The sequence below is a fragment of the Diadema antillarum genome, unplaced genomic scaffold, assembly GCF_040938485.1.
Source record: "Diadema antillarum isolate AM-2024a unplaced genomic scaffold, OU_Dant_1.0 seq00001004_RagTag, whole genome shotgun sequence".
NCBI lineage: Eukaryota > Metazoa > Echinodermata > Echinoidea > Diadematoida > Diadematidae > Diadema > Diadema antillarum.
Window position 1 is genome coordinate 1006335 of NW_027271842.1, and position 20429 is coordinate 1026763.

The 20429-nt window shown below is 39.7% G+C and overlaps 2 protein-coding genes across 2 annotated transcripts in view; one reads left to right on the forward strand and one right to left on the reverse strand.

Moving 5' to 3' along the window:
• Positions 1–10662, reverse strand: part of LOC139742529 (intersectin-1-like) — a 78610-nt gene extending 67948 nt beyond the window's left edge. The window contains exon 1 of the mRNA XM_071653060.1: positions 10551–10662. The gene's annotated coding sequence lies outside the window, so the exon portion shown is untranslated. The remainder of the gene's footprint in view (positions 1–10550) is intronic.
• Positions 10663–11072: 410 nt separating this feature from the next.
• Positions 11073–20429, forward strand: part of LOC139742530 (quinone oxidoreductase-like protein 1) — a 49193-nt gene continuing 39836 nt past the window's right edge. Inside the window, exons 1-3 of the mRNA XM_071653061.1 lie at positions 11073–11224; positions 14676–14826; positions 17315–17428. Of these exons, the coding sequence (XP_071509162.1) occupies positions 11153–11224; positions 14676–14826; positions 17315–17428 (337 nt within the window). The 5' untranslated portion in view covers positions 11073–11152. The remainder of the gene's footprint in view (positions 11225–14675; positions 14827–17314; positions 17429–20429) is intronic.

Sequence of the window (20429 nt, forward strand, 5' to 3'; positions counted from 1 at the left end):
GTCCATATTTCAAGTGCATTTTTTTTCTTCTCTTTATTTCTTTTTTTTTGTGTGTCGAAACTTTTTCTTCTCAAGCCAAAGGACTAAGGGTGCAGTATAAAAGTATTGTCATGTAACTTTGAATCATTATTGGACAGAAAACAGAAAAAAAAATATTGGAAATTTTAAGAAAACAAAAGACTATACTTGTAAAATTGGTTTTAAAATCACGGCCCCATTTAATCAAAAGATATTTAATCAACTGTAAATTCCCTTACCGCACAGGCTGGCATAGACTTGTGATAGAAATCAACTACATGTATATAATCAATTATAACTCTTCATAAAGCAGGGCCCAGAATGCAAGTCTAAACTTGGCCTGAAGAGCACAATGCCTGGAGGGTATTCCAAACTTTGATTCATGTTGTGAAATGCTACCACTTGTGGTATGAAAATACAAAAATATATGTAAGGTACAGTGTGCACTATCCAGAATCAATGCTGAGGTCATGATGTGCAAGGATTGTGTCCTGATCAACTACATGTATGTGTATAAAGTGGCCACGCAATGCTAAGTATAATCCAGCCCTGTGAATTCTGCACAGCAGCCAGCCAGGCTCAGTAACACACACAGTTAAATTCAATGATTACATATTGTACATTCAACATCAATGGCAACTACTTAGAAGTACAAACTGAGAATAACTGTATCATTTTCACACTTTATGCGTACAGTAAATAGGAAAGAAACGTTTATTCATATCCTGCACGAACAAATTACATGATTTTGATATGAATACAATATAAACATCAAGTCTGCTGTCCATGTACAATTTGTATGTACTGATACTACATTCTAGCATTTGAGACAACAATGCATATATATACTGTAGGTATGACACATTTTGGTTCTGGTACACTGTAGAGGGAGCTATTTGCCCTCTCGCCATGCATGCCATTCCCATCTGATAATACACAATGGGTCAGTAAAGTGCAGTGAAAGTGAAGTGCAGTGTCAAGGGAATGGAAGGGGAAACAACTGGACTTAGGACAGGAAACACACCTGATGACTCAATGGATGACACTATTAATATCTGTCTTTAGAAACTAAAACCCTTCACATGGGACTAAAATTGTAGTGCACATTTTCTAATGATATACAGTAAATTAGCAACTCACCAGTCAATGGAAATATGCCATTGGTACAATGTATGTACACAGCTCTCTGGACAGATTTTAAGATCATAGACAGGTACAAAATTGTATGGGTAAATGACATAAGTTGTAAATTAGATGGACAAAAAATAAAACTTAAAACATCTGGAATTTAACAGTGAATGGACTAGACTGACATACATTGTACATTGTACAATCTCAGTTAATACTACAAGTACAGTTGGATAAACTTACACTGCACATATGCAGCACTAAAAACCCCAAAGTTCTCAGTGCAATTTCAACTTATCAATTCAACTTCTCAAGTCATTGAATAGCAGATGATTGGGATTTGGCCTTGACCACTAATCTCTGACCATTATCCCTACAATCTTACAAAGTATTGAATTTGACTGTCCTGGGCCCAATTGCATTTAACAAGTCCATGGTAACTTTTACAATTAACAGTAACTCTGCAACTGATCAATGGAAACCACCATACCTGTAGCAACACTATTCCATAGCCAACCAAAGCCGAAAATCACTACAGTGAACTCCCGTTATAACGAACACGGTTATAACAAAATTCCGGTTACAACAAAGTAAAAATTCAGGCCGCAACATAATCGGCTCTGTGTTTTTTTATTGTCTATTTGTTCGATTTATGCCATACCCAAATAAAGGAAAACTGACCAGATATGAATATAATTTATTAGTGGAATATTGAGCAAGAAAATGGGATTCCATAATAGAGAATTAAGGGTTTCTACAGGAGGAACACTGTATTAGGGCTTTCTATAGCTCAGTCAGTAGAGCACCAGGCTAGCAATTTGGAGGTCTCGGGTTCGAATCCTGATGAAATCCCATTTTCTTTGCTCAATTTTCCGCTAATAAAATTTTATGCTGTGAAAATTTCATGCTAGGTGTTTTTCACATTTTTTAAACACTTAATTTTGAGCATGTTGCCAATATTCAAGGATGTTGCACAGCATGTTGCTGGCTTTTGAGGGTGTTGTATACAAGAATTTGAGCATGCTGCTGGCTTTTAACCCATTGAGAACGGACTGATTTTGCTATATAACACGCATTTCCCATAGACACTTGCTCGTCCTCAACAGGTTAATACGGATGTTGCACAAGAATTTTAGCAGGCACACAATGACATGCTCAAACCCCTCATGGACCACCCTGGCCCAGGTTGAGGGATAACAGGAAGTAGGGACTCATCTTTCACAAATGTTTTGAGGTGAGGAGGATTCTATTATATGTGATCTGTTCCTGTCCTGTTTTTAGTCACTTTCATAATTCATGCACAGCCATTTATGATCGACTCTACTAAAGCACTGTTGGTATAATCATATGGCTAGCACAAAAATATACACTCTGAAAGTCTGGCATGGCCCAGGCCTCTCTAAACTAGGGCCAAGCAGTGAGATATTCTAGCTGCCGCACAAACTTCTCAAGAACATAGTCTCTAAAATATGTAGTATGATTACCAGTACCTGCCACAGTACATGCAAGATTCCAGCAATCCAGGGGTTTAAGGGTCATTACTGGGTCAACACACAGTTTTTAACTCAAAATGACTGTAAATGATATTTTGGACGACAGAATTATATTCTCACATGTCTTTTGAGCATCTCTTCCATGTTATTACAATGCAACTTTGGCCATAAATAATGAAATTATTGCCATAAACATTTCCGAGTGCATCACATGTACACAAATAACGAATACCAGTTTGAGATTCGCTCGCTTCTCATCGCATGTACAGTTTGTATACCTGGTATAGGAACACGTTTTGCTGAATTGGCCAGCAAATACACGGATTGAATTGTCCCGAGTTTAACCACTACGCTACACTCGTGAAGCAGCGATGCATTGGAGAGCTTTACTGAAAGTTTCCTCAAGAATTTTCAATGGTACCCCCTATCGTATTTGCTGTATCTACATAAAGTAGATACAGCAAACACGCGAATGGCAAATTTTCATCATGTGAGGGCAGCATACAGAGTATTTATTCACGATCAAAGACAGGCGTGTATTGCGGCGCGGAGCCCGGCGAGTTAAGTTGGTCACGAAAATTATCAATTTTACCTCAAGTGATTTCTTGGGCATAAAGTACACTGGACTTATATTTTGCCCCTCTGCCTTCTCTTGAGACTTGCTGCAAGTGTTATTTGCACTACTACTGTAAACGTGGAAATTTTCGCGGTACATTAATTTTTGCGGATTTCGCGCTACGTTCGGCTAGCGCAAATCCAAAAACGCGCGAATATATCTTCACAATTTTCTATGCACATTTTGAACGGGATGAACTGTGTGCGCTTCATCGATGATACTGCTACGTAGTACAATGTACAGGCATGTTTACGCTACTAGTACTGTGCGAAGAGACGATAGATTGCTGTGTATTATAGAATGGGTAGCGAGAATCCTGCTATCTGATTGGTCGAGAGCTATGTGTTGATTTTTACTGGCCGCACGCTACGTACGCTGAGTCACAGTGGTAAACATGTTATCGCGCACTTGTAGCAAGAGTATGCGAACTTGTAACAAAGGTTTGCGCACTAAGCAAGCGTTCGCGCACTCAGGTTGGCCATGCGTCCAGTAAATACTGATGCATGGCTGGCCGTGCGTCCAGATAAACTGGTGAAAAGAACCAAGGCAATGGGGTAATGTATATTTCATTTTTTATTGTCACTGTATTTATGATGGAAATTTACCCATGGTTTATTCGTGAAGTCGCCGTATGTGGCAATAGGGAGTTGTTCGTGATTCTCACTTTAGCGAAACTGCGAGGTAGCCGCCAGGACCCCGCCGCAACGCTGCACGTTGGGGCTGGTCGCAGTTAGCCCATGATGTGAGTTTATACAGATCCTCCTGTAGATTGTTATTATCGGACTCTTTGTGTCGTGAGGCATACAGTTTGGTGTCGTCGGCAAATTATTTAACCGTGGAATTTGTAGATCTCAAGTAAGTCAGTGATGAAAATAATAAATAGGATTGGGCCTGTAACACTTCCCTGAGGAATTCCACTAGTTACTATACTTTCATGTGAGCTGGCTCCTTCTACCACTACACGTCGAGTACGATTGAGGAAAAATGCTTTGATCCAGTTCAAGATTTTCCCTCTGATTCCATATCCATAAATTTTCTTGAGCAGTCTTGTATGTGGTACACAATCAAAAGCCTTGCGATAATCTAAATAAATACAGTCAACTATTTCTTTGACATCAAGAGCAGCACTCCAGTCGTTTGTTACTTCAAGTAGTTGGGTAGCGCAGGATCTGCCCCTTCTGAACCCTTGTTGATGCAATACAACAAGCTTACAACAATGGAAGCAATATGACGGCCCTTTCTGTGGAGATTATGAATAGCGACTTAAAAGGTACAATAGGCTGGTACAGGTGACGTTAATCTAAGAATATCAATACGAGATTACGACAAAAAGTCACTGTTAGTCAGTGTCATTAGTCAGTGTCATCAGGTCATTGCAAGATCATTCATAACTCTCAGTAGTGCGCTAGTGTGTGGCCACTGAACCCCTGCCCTGGCTGGATTGCCAAGATTCCTTTATACACACAATATATCCATTATCATCAATATCAACATGCAACATGCACACACCCACTAGTAGGGTGTCTGAAGGTAATTTACAATATTGCTTTGAGATGTCTTTCCGAGATTTTGCTTACATATTTGATAAGAGATATGTCTAAATACGAAATGTGCCAAATATCATGGCTTATAGATGTTTTAATCACGAGATATAAGCTTCGAAAGTTGATGCCAGATTAGACTATTTTGGCCAGAATCGCGTGAAAAAAGTGGTTCACAGCGCGAGTGCGAGCACGTAAGATTTGCCCGCACAGCCCGGCTCGCGTGCGATCAATTGATGAGCGTACAGAGGCCATTAATACGCAACCTTCCATAGCGATTCCCGGCTTGGATACGCACTCGTTAAGTCCCGCCCACTCTAACGTACGGCGCACGTTACGATCTGCAGTGTGTACTGTATACTGGACATAAACACGGAAGCTGTATGAGCTATCTCGCCATGTAACCATCCATCGGCCTGGCCTGCATCACTGGGGCCGGGGCCGCCTAGGGATGGGCCTGCAGATCGCGCCCGGTCGAACGCATACTGCCGGCATTAAACACTTACGAAGAGCCTGAAATCAGCGCTGATCAGATCGGAAAGGGTGTGTAAAGTGAGTATGATCGATATTGAAGTATAGTTTGACCTAAATTGTAAAATCAAGAATTCAGAGTCGGCGGTGTCTACCTTACCGATATGCGTTTTGATTCCACTTTCATACACGTGGCCGGCTTCTACATTGCTCAGTGTACGTTACGCGCACATGTGTACCTGTACAGCAGTACGAGTACCGACTCAGGATTTTAGCTATTATTGCGTTGAAATTTGGAAGCGCAAGCACGAACTTTGCGCAGCTTTTTTTTTTTTTTTTGGTCATTTTAAACACTTCTCTACATTTTCCTCTTTCCGTTTAACAGTATATTTTATTGATTCTAGTGGTCTATTATTTTTCCCGTGAAAACTGTACTGCTCTGGTAATGCTTTTTCATACATGTATTCCCCCTTTCATTCATTACAAGATATGTTTTTATCTTATTTTGTTTTTCCATCTTTTTTCATCCAAACTCCATCGCCTATTTGTAGCTTTCCTCACTCCTTCATTGTCTTGTTTTTTCTTCCAGGTATGCTTTTGATTTCATCAAGGTTCCAGGCTCTTGGTTTTCATCACATCTCTGCAGAACGGAACACGCAGACCTTTTTATAAAACGGACATTTTTTTTTAAATTTATTCCATGATTAACATTTTTAACGAGTGTTTCAATATGCATGTTTAGTGAAATACACGTGAATAATCAGCCAGTCATGTAACTAAGCTTATACATGTATATTTTTGTGAATTTGTATTTGCTTCAAGCACTCAAACAATTACATCCACGCTGTGAAGTTTCACGCTATGAATAACTTGTCTCCGCATTAAATGTTGAATGGATGTAAAATTCAAAATGCTAAGGCTTCCTTGTTATCTCATCCCTGTATTTGTATGTCACTCGTTGAGATTTATAAAACTTAGAAATACAGGCAAAACGATCAATTCTTCATAATTTTGACGAGAAACAGATAATGAAATATTCACATCCTCGTATAGGCCCTATCACACACATTAATTGGTGTACTCTTGTTGCAAAATATTGTACAGTGATAAATTTTTGGAAAGAAATAATGTGAGAACAGTAATATGTCCATCATCGCATTGTTGCTGATCGAGTATGACGTTCGATTTTCGTTTGCTCTTGGGTATAATTTGTGAGATATGGAATCAACATTTACGGAAACGGAACGCTGTTATCGACTACCGTTATCGCCGGACAAACGAGTGTCTAAAAATGAGAATATCAAATATGATTATGACTGGAAATTAATCAGAATAAAAGCAAAAAAAAAAAAAAAAAAACCGGAACAGATAGTTATGAAAGAAATAATTATTGCGTCTTTAGGTTGATTTGTTGTCTCTTGTTTTACGTCGCGACGTGGTCGAAGCAGATGATTATGAACGGATGTAAACGGAGAATAATCATTCCTTTATGCGTATTTCTCAGTTGGCGTGAGTTTGTGTGTGTGTGTGTGTATGTGTTTGTGGGGATTTATTGTGTTTTGTCATTGTTTATCTTTTGATCAGTGCTACATGATATCGCAACTCCATCCATGTGTGTCATGAAAACGTGATGCCTCCGACTTTCTAGAATATGCGACAGTCATTCTTCCGCTGGAAGCAGTAAAATGTATATTTCGAACAGATAGTAACCATCGTTTGGAACCGTGAAACTTGACTTCGATGTAACAGAAGTGGAGAGGTAAGTTTTTTTTTAACCTATTTTATCAGGTTTCCGATTTCCCGACACACTAAGAAAGCAAATGCAACGGAAATTTGTCTGCATTGAGCTGTTCATGCGATTGAGCGACACATTTGCGCAAGAAACAATTGTGGACAGATTCTCTCTTGAAGGAATAAGATTACACAGATTACAAACGTTAATCAAAACAAATACCCTGATTTTTTTTTCTTTCAATTAGTCATTAGTTGCGGTTGAAAAACGTTCGCATTAGCGTATTATACAAATGCTTTCAAAAATAGCATAAAACAAAATAAAAACAACCCTTGTGTGCGCAAAGTCATGCGTATGCCGATAAGGGAGAGCAAAATGACAAATATAAGATATGCATTAAATTATCTACTTTGTAAAAATATTATATTGACAAATATCAAAATTTGACATTTGATTAAAAAAAAAACCGGAATCCCAGGCGGAAACGAAAACTTGAGAAAACAAGACTTCTAAAACGTAATTCTTGGCAAGCTAGTTTATTGTTGATCGGCTAAGTGCAGTCATGAGGAATGAGCAAGTATTCATAATAATAGGGTGTCTGATCGCGCACTGCTAACCCTCGACCAAAACGCGCCCCTATCTCATAACACGCAAGTCCCATAGAATGCAATGGAGCCGCGCGCCTACGCCGTTTTGACCCAGCATTTTTGAGCAAAATTTCGCCTTTATTGCCAAATCCCCAGACCATGCCATTAACGAATCCTAACAAATTTGGTATCATATGAAAGAGGAAGTTTTTCTCCATATCCTATCAGAACGGCGGTAATGAATCCGACGATAAATTGATGTAAAAATCGATAGAAGCACATCTATCCCCATATCTCAGCGTCTGCTTCGGTATTTGTATTGCCGTGAGACATACTAGTAGTTGAGGACATGCTGAATCCGATGGTGCCGCTAGTTTTTCGCTAGCTCCACGCCTAGGTGTGGGGATATCGCCTTGAAGATACCCCTTGCAATAATTTTTTGGTCACAGCGAACGTTTTAGGCGGGGCTTCGTATGCAAGAATCCATAGTAACTTCGCGCGAAGGGGCTAATGCATATGTAAATTTGATTACGCATCGCCGTCTAAAACCACATGGCCTCTACGGTTGTGTGGGGATGGATCGCGTGTGCATGCGGCGCGCGCCAGATGCTGCCAGCAGAGCTAGAGAGCTACCACTGTGTGTGTGTCACTACGTTTGTGTGTGTATGTGTTGTGTATGATGTGCATATCACGAGGCAGGAAACTGGGCTGTCGCTTGCGATAGCTCCTACAACACGCATCACATAGCGTGCACTCTGTACTGTACATATCGAATACAGTCACGCTCACAAATCACGTACGTCTTGCAAAACAACCAGACTCTACTAAATTTCTGTCTACTACTATTAGTTTACTTGTGGACTGGTTATGATCTTATCGTTGTTCATTTATATTTCGAAAGTGCACTCGCAATGCTCGAGTCACTGGCACTAAGCCGAGAAATCGGTTGTGAATACAATCATGTCCGCTTAGCCAAGTGCGAACGAAGTAGGCCTTAGCTAACGTTACTGTGGTGGTAGCGGCAGCGGTGTATTACGAACACCTGATCGACAAAAAGGGCGTGGAAAAGATTTCGGAAGACTCTTATTTGGCCATTTTTGCATGTACGAATAGTGGTAATGTGGCATCAATTCCAAGCCTGTGGCTGTAGAGGTTGTAGCTTGTGCATTTCACGCGAGCTGCGTGCACCTGCTCTCGACAATCGATTGCATATTTCTTCGAACCATGCTCGCCATGCCGGCTCCCCTGGCCTACAATCGCGATGCTCTCCGCTCGGCTCCCCGAACTTTACCGGCGGGGCTGCGCTAGCTGCCTAGCTGCTGCTAGCTAGCTGCGCCTGCATACATACGCGGGGTTCGTACGTGTTGTAGGGCGCTCAATACGGTACATGTGAATCGAATGTAAACTGAATAACGAGCATGTACGTACGCACACAGCGCACACAGGGTATGACAAGACATAGGGGGAGTGGCTTCTGCGCTTGTTACGCGTATTTTCTAACCGCTGTACGCTCATTATCTGATCGCTGGAGATCCACACGCGAATGCAGCTTTTCGGCGTTGTTTGCAAACATGATTTGGGTCACATTTTCATGCGTGCTCGTAAAAAAAGGGGGTGATATTGCTGTGATTTCAAAGTTAAATTTCTCAAGATAGAAACATCATTTCGCCATGAAATTTGAAATATGTCTTAATGATGTAAGTCTCTTTCATATGAAATAATTCACAATTCGTTTCTCACAGCATTTCAAAAGTTACAAAAATGCTCCAGACACCCTAATAATAATGTGAAATGCTTTAATAATTAATGAATTTATTATTTTCTTTCATTTTTCAATGTTTTATTTCGCGACTATTTAACCTCCGTTACCTTACACTTTTGATGAGTGCTACGTGTGCTATGTTATGCATGTCAAGTACTTCACACGTATCGGGCGGGCCGGCTCTGTATGCATTACGCAAAGCACGTGCGGGCCTAATCTTCGCGCTGGAAGCGTCATTGTGGCTTGTTTCGCGTAAAATGCATATGCATCAGTCCGCTTTACGCGTTGTCGCGCTGAAGTGATGAATATGCAAGCCACGCCTCCTCCGTTCGCTGAGCTAGGGAGTGAGTGATATGGGTACTTTCAGCACACTTTTATAATATGATCCCGTGGGCCGTGGAGCTAGCAAAAAACTAACCGTACCAATGGATTCCGGATAGCCGAAACCTCTAACACTCAGTCAGCATTGCAAATAACGAATCCGTCTCGGAATAACAGCTAAGTTTATGTTTCTTTTGCCGATTTTCCCCAGAAATACTTCGAATTTTGAAATGCTGACTGAGGGTAGTATGGAGCAAACTCTGCCCTTTCAGATGATACCTAACTTGTCGAGATTGTTGATTGGGATCAACCTAAGAAATTGCTGGAAAGGTGATTTTTTAGCGGAAAACCGTGACCACTTTTTGATGCGCGCGCTCGCCATTCATAATACACGCAGCGCCACGCAAAACCTATGGGGAGAGATTTAGGGCGACACAACTCGGTGCGCGATCTGACACCCTACCACTAGAATTCTTCTACCACAATTACCCCCACCATTGCACCAGCATTCAATTCCCAGCAAGCAAGCAAGGCCAACGTAAGGCAATCATTGCATTGGCAAGGGGTATTCCAACTCAATTCAACCCATGCCATGCATTGACCGTGGCGAGGAGGTGGCGCTCGTGAAAACGCCGAGGCTCACTCATCACAGACTCACAAGAACATCACGCCTACTGGTACGTGTACCGTACTACGATCTTCATACACGCCTCGCTGGATCGCCTGCGGTCTACACTACGAAACATAGGCCTACATACACTTTATACACACCCAGTACGTTACGAGTAGGTTCTATAAATCTAAAATTTAGAATCGTCTACATGTCCACTTCAATATCGCAAAAATGTACCTACACATAAATCTATAAGGACTATACACACCTTGTCCTCTAATATATCCGCATAGACATAACTTCTTGGGTAAATCTCAGCTAGGTTCCAGTGCAGTGTTAACGACAGTTGTGATCACTCATGAAACTCCTTTCCCACGGACTCGCCCATCGGGCAGACAGGAAGTTGTAAGGTGAGAACCATTTCTTTTATTGTTGTCATCTATTGGTCAATACCCAATTACATTTTTTCGTTAACGGTTTCCTCAGATCATGAATTTCCAATCACTTTCCTCCAAAATATGATAAACGTCATTTTTTTGTAATTGTCAAGTTGTATTTATGTTCAAAATTTGAAAATTACTCTTGCATCGGGGAAAGAATATGACGCGTAAAACGCCCTTCCCATAACTGACCAATTAAATTTACTGTTTGATAGACACGGAGATTGAAGGGAATTATGGGTAGCAATAACCTTTGACATGCGCCAACTAATTTCGTCTGCTACCGTCTACCCACCATGTCAACGGAGCTGTAGCTGTGCTGAGATGAGCGGAGCTGAGGCTGAGTAACTTTTAGTTGAACTTCTGCATGCTCCAGGCTGTATTTCAGAGGATCTAAAGGCTTGAAATCGTTATTTTCAAAGAGTAAAACATGAAAGCAGTGTACTGGTCTTTGGCGGCAGATGGTGCATCTTTTCACAGAGATTTACTTCTTATCAGCGATGTGAGTTGATCGACACCTGTTGTCAGTGTTGAGAGCATACCACAATACAAAACCGCCGACTAGCTAGGCATGGCACAGGCTGCAAGGCCAATGGCAATGCAATGGCATGCTGTGCTGTATTTCGGCGTGTAGTGCATGTGCAGCGAATTATTCTGTATCTGTATGCCCGCGGTGGAATGCTACTGACGCTGTGCAGCTGTGGTGGTGCTGATATTCCAAGTGTTACACAGCTCACATTTCAGAATCAGAGACCTAGACCTCTTCTTAATTGATGTCTTGACTTATGAAATAAGCAATATGCAATCTAGCAAATCTAAGAAATATTCGAAATTGTACAAAGACCAGATGTAGATGTACGTACATGGCCAGCGTGGGGTGACAGGTCTTCTGTTCACACAGTGTGGGATCCTCTCTCTCTCTGGAAGACGTTTTGGACTCAGCCTTGAGGCCGAGGGTCTACAAATTCATGCTAACTTAAAGAGACTGTACAGTTGTGGTTGAGGTGAGGATTTAGCTTTTAACGTTTTGTGAGATATTCAGAAACCACTGTATGAGATGTCAAAGAGCATGCAATTCTAAGGGGAATCTCAATCAAAAGTTTATTTGATGAAAATCGGTTTTGAAATGGCTGAGATATCAAAAACAAGGTGAAACAAAGAGGAAAGAGATCCTAATAAAAGGCGTGGCCTGTCGCCTTTTATTATTATCACTTTTGTTGACATCTCAGCCTTTTGAAAACTGATTTTCATCAAATAAACGTTGAATCCTTTTAAAAATTACATGCTCTTTCATATTTCATAAGAGGTTTCTCATTATTTCACTTAGGAATGTTTAAAAAAACCTGAATCCTCACCTCAACCAGTACTGTACAGTCCCTTTAAAAGCTATAGTATAGTATCCCCTCAAGTTGATTCTTTTGGACAGTCACCAAGGTCACTGAAACACATCTATAGAGGTTATGTTATTATTAAATTAGTCAATAACTTCATTCCTTCTTTCTTTCAAACTTAACAGAATCTTTCTTTCCTCCATTTCTTTCTCTCTTGAGTTTTATGGCATTATATGCTGTGTGAGAGATTTTCGTGCCCTTTGAGTGCTCAGACTGAGTGCAATGGTTTGCCTTTTATTAATAAATACCCTACTATATTATTATTACCTCTGCCAAGGAAGGAGGTTGTGTCTTCATCGGCATTTGTTTGTTTGGTGGTATTTTTGTCTGTGTGCAAAATAACCAAAAAGTTGTGGATGGATTTGGATAAAACTTGCAGGAAAAGTTGATAGTGACACAAGAAAGAGATGATTGAATTATGGTAGTGATCAGGGAATTTTTATGGATTTTTGAAGAATTTATCTTTTTGTAGATAGGGTCAATGAACTTGAGAGTTCAAGCTGGGTGTATTGTTTATTTTGAGATTTGCATACGTAAGCGCTCTATTATGTGCTCTGCTGCTTGGGTGAGGTGTCGCACAGCTTGAAGCTGATAACGTAAACAAAAGGCTTGTCAATTTGACGATTTTAACTCTAATTTCAGCATTTGGCACTATGGCACTATGGGTGGAAATTAGCTGCTTGGCGGAAGTCTGTGCTCTCACAGTGGTTTTGTCATTGTTATTATCATTATTATTAGTATTATTATTATTATTATTATTATCATTATCATCATCATCATCATCATCATCATCATGATTACTATTACTATTATTATCATACTGTAGTGATTTACACAGAAGACTGGATAAAGGTCAAACAGGAGGATAATATTGGAATATATTGGGAACTCTGGGCATTACCTGGTAGTGAGTTCTAGTATGTTTTCTTTTTTTGCATTTATTTTGTGAGGTGTGCAGTGGGGTGGTATCATTTGTAGAGTATGGTATCCATGGTAACCAGTCATTATTAGACAGCATTTAACTCTAACATCACTGTCAGTTCAATATGGTGACAATAGAAGCATCAGAAGCTTAAAGGGTTGTGTAAAAATGTAGAGTCTAATATTGATAAATTCAGAATGTGCTGTCCAGAATGCTTTAATAACTGGGGAAGCTATAGGGTATAGATCTAATAATGAGTCACAACCTTTGATTAAAATGACTCTTACTGATAATTTAGGTTTTAATACACTGGGTTTACAGAAATGTGTTGGTACATGTGCATGTTTCACTCAGCTTCTCAACAGTGTCACAGTAAATGACACCCCTAAAGTCCTGGATTGCCTAAGATATATGCAGTAGCTTTCAGATTCTAGAGGTAGGGCCTATATTGGCCAGGACCCAATTTTGAAGGCAAGCATTTGAAGTAGTCTAGGTGCATGCTGTTATCAATTAATTGACCAGTCCTGAGCACATCCTAGTTGCTGAACAGGCTTTGATTAGAAGCACCATGGAAGTAGAAGTAGAAGTAGATCTAATGCCAGGTGGGCCAAAATGGATGAAGTGTAAATGTATGCAATGAAATTTTAGAGCAATTTAAAACTCTAGTCTAATGTTGACTTGTGGCGAGTGGCAGTATGCTTTGCAATGAAGCCATATAGTTGCCATGGCATTTTGCTCAGGTGACTGGTGAACTTCACATTGTTATTGGATAAAGCCCATAAGGAACTTGTTACTCTCAGGTTCTATGCCTTCTCCTGAGCATATTCTCAAAAGATATTCTCTTTATCTTACTGAGGTGGAGACATCTTGACCGCACCTTTTCTACAATGTCAGTGCATAGTGCATAATAATTTAGCTGGTGGGCTCCAGAGCATAGATGCCTGACTACATTAAGGACTGGAATAATGGGGGAAACTCTAGACTCTTCAAATCTAATGAAACAGTGTCTTACGGCAAACACTCGTTTTTAGTTTGTTTTAAATATATGCAGCTACACATATGCATGAATCGGCTGAGTTAATTGTTGAACACAAGATCTTTCTGAATGGTTATTTCTTGCAGGTTGATGCTATAACGGTATATTTTATTTTTGTAGAAGGAGAACATCACATTTCATTTACATACAATAATTCGAACAGCCACTATTTGGAATATGCTGTAAATGCATGTGCAATGAGCTTCAGAGTTAATCTGGCAATGATCGTTAATTACCACTAGCATACATTTTGGCGTACAATCGTGTGTATGTCAGAAATTGTGTCTGGTGTACACCATGAATATACAACAGAAATAGGATTGAGCCAAATATTGATCCCTGCAATACACTGCTCTTCATCTTTCTCCAGGACCAAACTGTTTTTTATATAAAATCATCTCTATTCCTGAACTCTTTGAAGAGTATACAACTCAATCCAAATTTTGAGTTACTGACCACAATTTCTGATAGTTTTCAATTGATGCTTAAATGCATTATAAGGTGAAATGAAACTACTATACTGGTATAGGACCATATTTTTATTACGGTAAAGAATATCCCTGCCTTTATTCTGACGAATGTCTTTTTCAATCTGTCAATCAAGGGTTCCATCCCAGAAGCAGAAGGGACTAAAGTCCTGGTTCGTGTCAAGGCGTGCGGCCTGACGGACATTGATGTGGAGCTACTCCAGGAACTGGGTTTATTTCGGCAAAAACTTCCTTGCGGCACGCAGATTTCTGGAGTGGTGACCAAAGGTATGTTGGGCGAGACAAAAGTGCCCATACTTACGATATTCTACAAACATGAGTGTATGTGTTTGTTATGTGCCATGTTGTAAACCCTGTCTATGCCACATTATTCTTTATTCTGAGACAGCGACGTAGTCATGCTTTGAGAAACATTCTGTTTTTCAAATCTAGGATGTAACTTTCCTCGATTTTTGATACCCTGGACATGTAGTGAGCAAATTTGTAGAGAAGTAGCCAAGCTTTGCTTTGATGTAAATTGTATGACAAATCTATGATTGCTTTTCATTCAAATGACCAGTAGCTACATTATTGTAGAGGCATGACTTTTGCACACAAAACAGTGACAGACATCTACTCGCAGATCAAGCAAGGAATGCGGCTTGATAATCAATCACCTCATAACATGCAAGCTACATGTGACAGGAATAGAATCGCGCAAAGTGCCTTCATGGTACTGAGGCATTTGGGGATATATCGATTGGTTTGTGGTGGGTTTGTGCTTTTGAGCAGATTATGCGAACTTGGCACGCCATTGACTGAGTCGGACGTGTGAATGTGGCACATAAAGTGTTAAGACGAACATATTTTTCGTGGAGTTGAAAAAAAAAGGGCCTCCAAAAATGTTCTCAAGTACGAACTTGTGCATCATGGCCCCATAGTATAACCATCAATTTCAGGAATCGTATGAGTTGAGAGTAAAAGATATCGTTGTCCTTTCACTGAGGAATATTGTTCATCCATTGACATGGGAGAATATGTTTTCCAGTTAAATAAAGAATAGGATTTCTTTTTTTTTAACCAAAATGTGTCACATATGTATGTGATTTGCATTCCAAATTGAGATTGATTCATGCAACTACTCGTAGAGCAAGTAAAACTTGATTCAAAAGTAAATCTTGATTCAATGCTATGGTTTATAATGAATGACCATCTTATTTCTTATGATATTAATGTTTTGTTTTATAACAGCAATGGTACAGAGTATTACCGTGGTTGGAGGCAGTAGTGCTTAGGGGATTATTGGTAGTTAAAGGGATTCTTGTTACTGTACGAGCTGAAATTTTCGCGTACAGATATTTTCGCGAATTGCTACATGGAGGACATTTTCGCGTGTTGTTAATTTCGCTGTTGCAAGGGTCTAACTGAACTTAGCTATTCGCGTGTTTTTTTTCGCGTGTTGTTATTTTCGTGGTTCAAAGGCGATTCGCGAAATTCGCGAAAATGAAACCATCGCGAAATTCGCGAAAATGAAACCACCGCGAAAATTTCACCTCGTACAGTATATCTTACAGTGATGAAGAGCATGTCTCATTTTATGGAGAAACGGAAAGAAATTGACCAGGAACTAGTTGGTTTTAAATTCAATCTAACTTGTTTGATGTCTTAATGCCAGTTTTATATATTTTTATATATAAAATGACATTTTGTAGAAATCCATTAATGGCAAGAAAGGAGATGAATAATAGCCATTAGTTTTTGATATTTGAGCAGTAAAGGTAATGAAGACTATGAAAAGATCATCAGCACTTTTGATCACTAGCTGTGACATCAATAACCAGATTTTCATCAGCAATAATCTGTACTCACAATTTTCCTTGTTTTGTTTCAAATGTTTTGTTGTTGTTTGTTGATGGTGTTCAAATCAGAGATTACCTTTTCCTTTTTTTGTTTTCATTTTTGTTTCACTCAATTTTAAGAGCTTTGTCTGTATGTTTGGCTCTTTTTGTTTAAACTCATAGTGTTTAGGCAGGATGTTCAGGTTATAACAATCCAACCAATCCATGTATTGAAATAGCGCCCTCTTTCTGCTAATTGCATATAAGAGCTGGACACCTTTGTCAGAGCTGCTGAACAGTGATGGTTGCTAGCAATGTAAAGCATTATGCCTAAACTTGTGATGTCACTGTCAGTACGGATGTGTATCTTGGCTAATTTGCATACATCTGTCTTTGTCATCTACCTCTCTATCTTTTTCTTTTTCGCCTGATGTATACCTATAATATATATCTATCTAAAACTCTCCATAATCTGTGTATCCGTCTATATATTTTTCTCTATTATCTACATGAATTTGTTTATCAACTCCTGTTCATCAAACTGTCTACCAATAAAACCTTTTATCTAGCTAGCCAACCATCCATGCACCCATTCAACTATATAGATCTATCTATCTACAGTTGTATCTATCTATCTATCTATCTATCTATCTATCTATCTATCTATCTATTTATCAATCTATCTATCTATTTATATATTTATCTATGATCTATCTATCTATCTATCTATCTATCTATCTATCTATCTATCTATCTATCTATCTAGATCTATCTATATATCTATTCATATGTCTCTACCCATATACCTGCCTATTGTAGATCAATATATTCATCTATGTGCAGCTCTATATATGTGGCATATTATTTCATGTTGATGGGTATTTGAAATTGGATTAAATTTGTGTTTTCTCTGGTTATATGCATGTGTACTGTTTCAGTTGGCTCAGCAGTCACACGGTTTGCTGTGGGAGATGATGTGGTCGGCGTTCTTCCACTGGACACAGAGTACGCAGGCTGTGCAGAATACTGCCTTCTCGAGGAGTACAATCTAGGTAAAATTCTGCCCACAATGCATCAGATCAGACCTCGCATGTTACATCCTGTTATGTTACACAATGATATGTTACGTGATGGTATGCAACATTTTGCTGGTTTTGCAGGGGCATGTTGTCACGAGAGAATCGAATAAACAGAGTGAGATATATGTTGCATCAAGAAACTGTGTACAAGAACTGGGAATTACTGAAGCGCGGTTACAAGTAAAAATGCAAGCGGAAACCTGCTATTAAAATTATGCTGTCAAAGGTTTCCTGTATAGTACGTGCTTTTGGCACATTGTGTTCAGACTCGGTATCAGTGTCTAAAGACTGATATGGCCCAATGATTTGTACCTTTGTTCTGAGACACAATGTCAAATGAATAGATCATGATTCTTTTCAGAAGGAAAATACACCAAGCTACATGTACCATTGAACCGCACAGCGTCATCCTACTTTAAGTTTGCTGAATTATTATTCAAAGACAGAACTGGGTTAAGTTCTCTGATTATGCTTCAAAGTATGCAAGTTTCCTTACTGTGAAATATGTTGATGTTGTTGTTATTATCTCTCATGAGAATACTTCTTTTGTTTGGGGTTTTTTTTTCGGGGGGGGGGGGGGTTGTTGTTGTTGTGGCAGTTCATTCCATTTACATCAAAGGAAGTATGTGCTACAAATACATGTTGACTTGTGCTGGTTCATGATACTCTGAACACCACTTTACTTGTATGTGGCAAAATGAATATGTGAATATGTGTCATTAAAAGTGCTTGTGTTTTTGATCAGATTACTTGGGTATGCCCACAAATAAAACCTTCTACAGTAAACTAATGTTCTGTCAATGGCCTCACTTGTCAATCACTGCTAAAGTACTAAAACGTGTTATTTTCTGAACAAAGCTAGACCTTGGAATGCACCTTTCCCTAAACTGAGCAAGAGTCTGGTGATTTCTATGTTACTAATATGTCTAACAAAAAAAAAAAAAATCATTTCAGGGAACGTGCAAGTTATGCTCAGTCCAGAGCACGATGCATTTCAATGTCTTTTACTATTCATATTAGTACTTTACAAGTGATTGACAGATGATGTCATTGACAGAATTTGGTTTGGAAGGTTTTCTGGGTTTTTTTTGTGTGTGAACATATCCAAGTATTAAATCAGAATAGTAAATAGCGGACAGAGTAAAGACATAGGGCACATTTTTCTTTTGGCCCCATAAGTGATGATCACAGTATTATGAATCAGTACAAGTCAATGTGCATTTGCATTGCATTTTCCCTCTGAGTAAAATGCTGATGTCTTCAAGATAATTTTGCCAAAAAAGTTATTCCTGCACCAAAATAAAAAAAAGGAACAAATTGCTGCACGAAAATTGTGCACCAGGGTTCGTATTTCCTAGGTCTGCGTGCAGTTTGCGGCGCCAATTTGGAGTAACAACTCTTGTTGCAGAATAATTAAGATAATCGTCACGCGACGTCAACCGGATGTTTGCATTCTTCACAGAAGCCGGAGACAAAACATGCAGCTAGCTTCCGAGGCTATTGTTTGTATGAATGCCACAGTTTATATGCAGCAGACTGACAAGGCAATCGTGCATGCATGTTCTACTGTGACAGTACTTGGCTGAAACATCTAAAGGGCTTTTTACACTTGCAAATTTTTGCTTAGTCCTGTACCAACGGTGGGGCTAAGGGGGGGGGGGGGGGGCCTTAGCCCCACCGTTGGTACTGGACTAGCCCCACCGAAAGTCCCATACTATCTGGCCCTGCAAAATAGCGGGGTTAGCACCGCAATTGCGAGCGAGTGTAAACAGAACGAAAAAATAATTTGGGGCTAAGTGATGGAGACGAAGTCTGACCCCCACTGACCAATCAGAAACAAGGAAATCAAGTGCTGCCGGTGCATGCATGTACGTGTACAGTGGACAGCTTAATCATGAATATTCATGTGGTTTGGAAAGTACCAGACTAAGAAATACGAGTGTAAAAATGTTGATTTTCTCCTTAGCCCTGGACAAGAGCTTAGTACGGGACTAATTGGCGAGTGTAAAAAGATGAAAAGATTGGTACGGGACTAACGATAGTCCTGGGTCAGAGAAAGTACGGGGTTAAGAAACACAAGTGTAAAAACGGCTTAAATTTTCCTGACTGGGATAACTTTTGGATATTTTGTTTTGTTTTTTGTTTTCACTGCAGTGTGAATGGCAAGGTCAGACATGGGGATCTTTAATGTTACCTTTACGGTGAATCCAAACATTCTTCCCTATATTCAGTGTTTTCTTTCCTGCCTGAATTAAAAATAGAAAGATCATTGGCTGTAGTGGTTCAGGTATCACAAGTCATCCTTGCCCTTCCCTTATCTTGTGCTCCCCAAAGGGAGAAAACGAAACAAAAAACAGAGAATAAAAACACCTGATGAAAGTGCTTGATAAAGTCTATTCAGTGGCTTGATACTGTGACCACATTTCCATTGTCATTCATACAGAGTTTTACCAGATAGAGATGTTGATGTGACATACATTTGTGACCCGCTACAACAAAATGATCCTAAAGTCGGGCGAGGTCGATTATTTGAAAATTGCATGACACAATTCCCTAATCTTTCTGCTTCAAATTGATATATAACATGTCTTATAAAAATAATCGGTTCCGGAGATATCGATGTTTAAAAGAGAGCATGTCAAGACGTCTGGAAAATCACTGTTTCGAGAAAAGCGCCCTAAAAGTTCTCCTTGCGACGCAATCACAATCAAGAGACACGGAAGTCAGTATTCACCTCCGGACAATAGAAGTTAAGCCCTAGCAACCCCCGAAATGCTCATTCAAACACAGCGTTGGCGGTCTCCTCACCGACCAATCAGTGACCAGGATGTCAGGAGAAGCGGCTAGGCATAGCGCAACCCGCCCGCACGCACCAGTCGACTGGGCAGTGTGCGAGCTTCACGCTTCGGTTAGCGGCAAGCAGCAAACTGACCAATGAGATCACTCTGGTCGTTGTTAGGGGCGGAGCCTATGT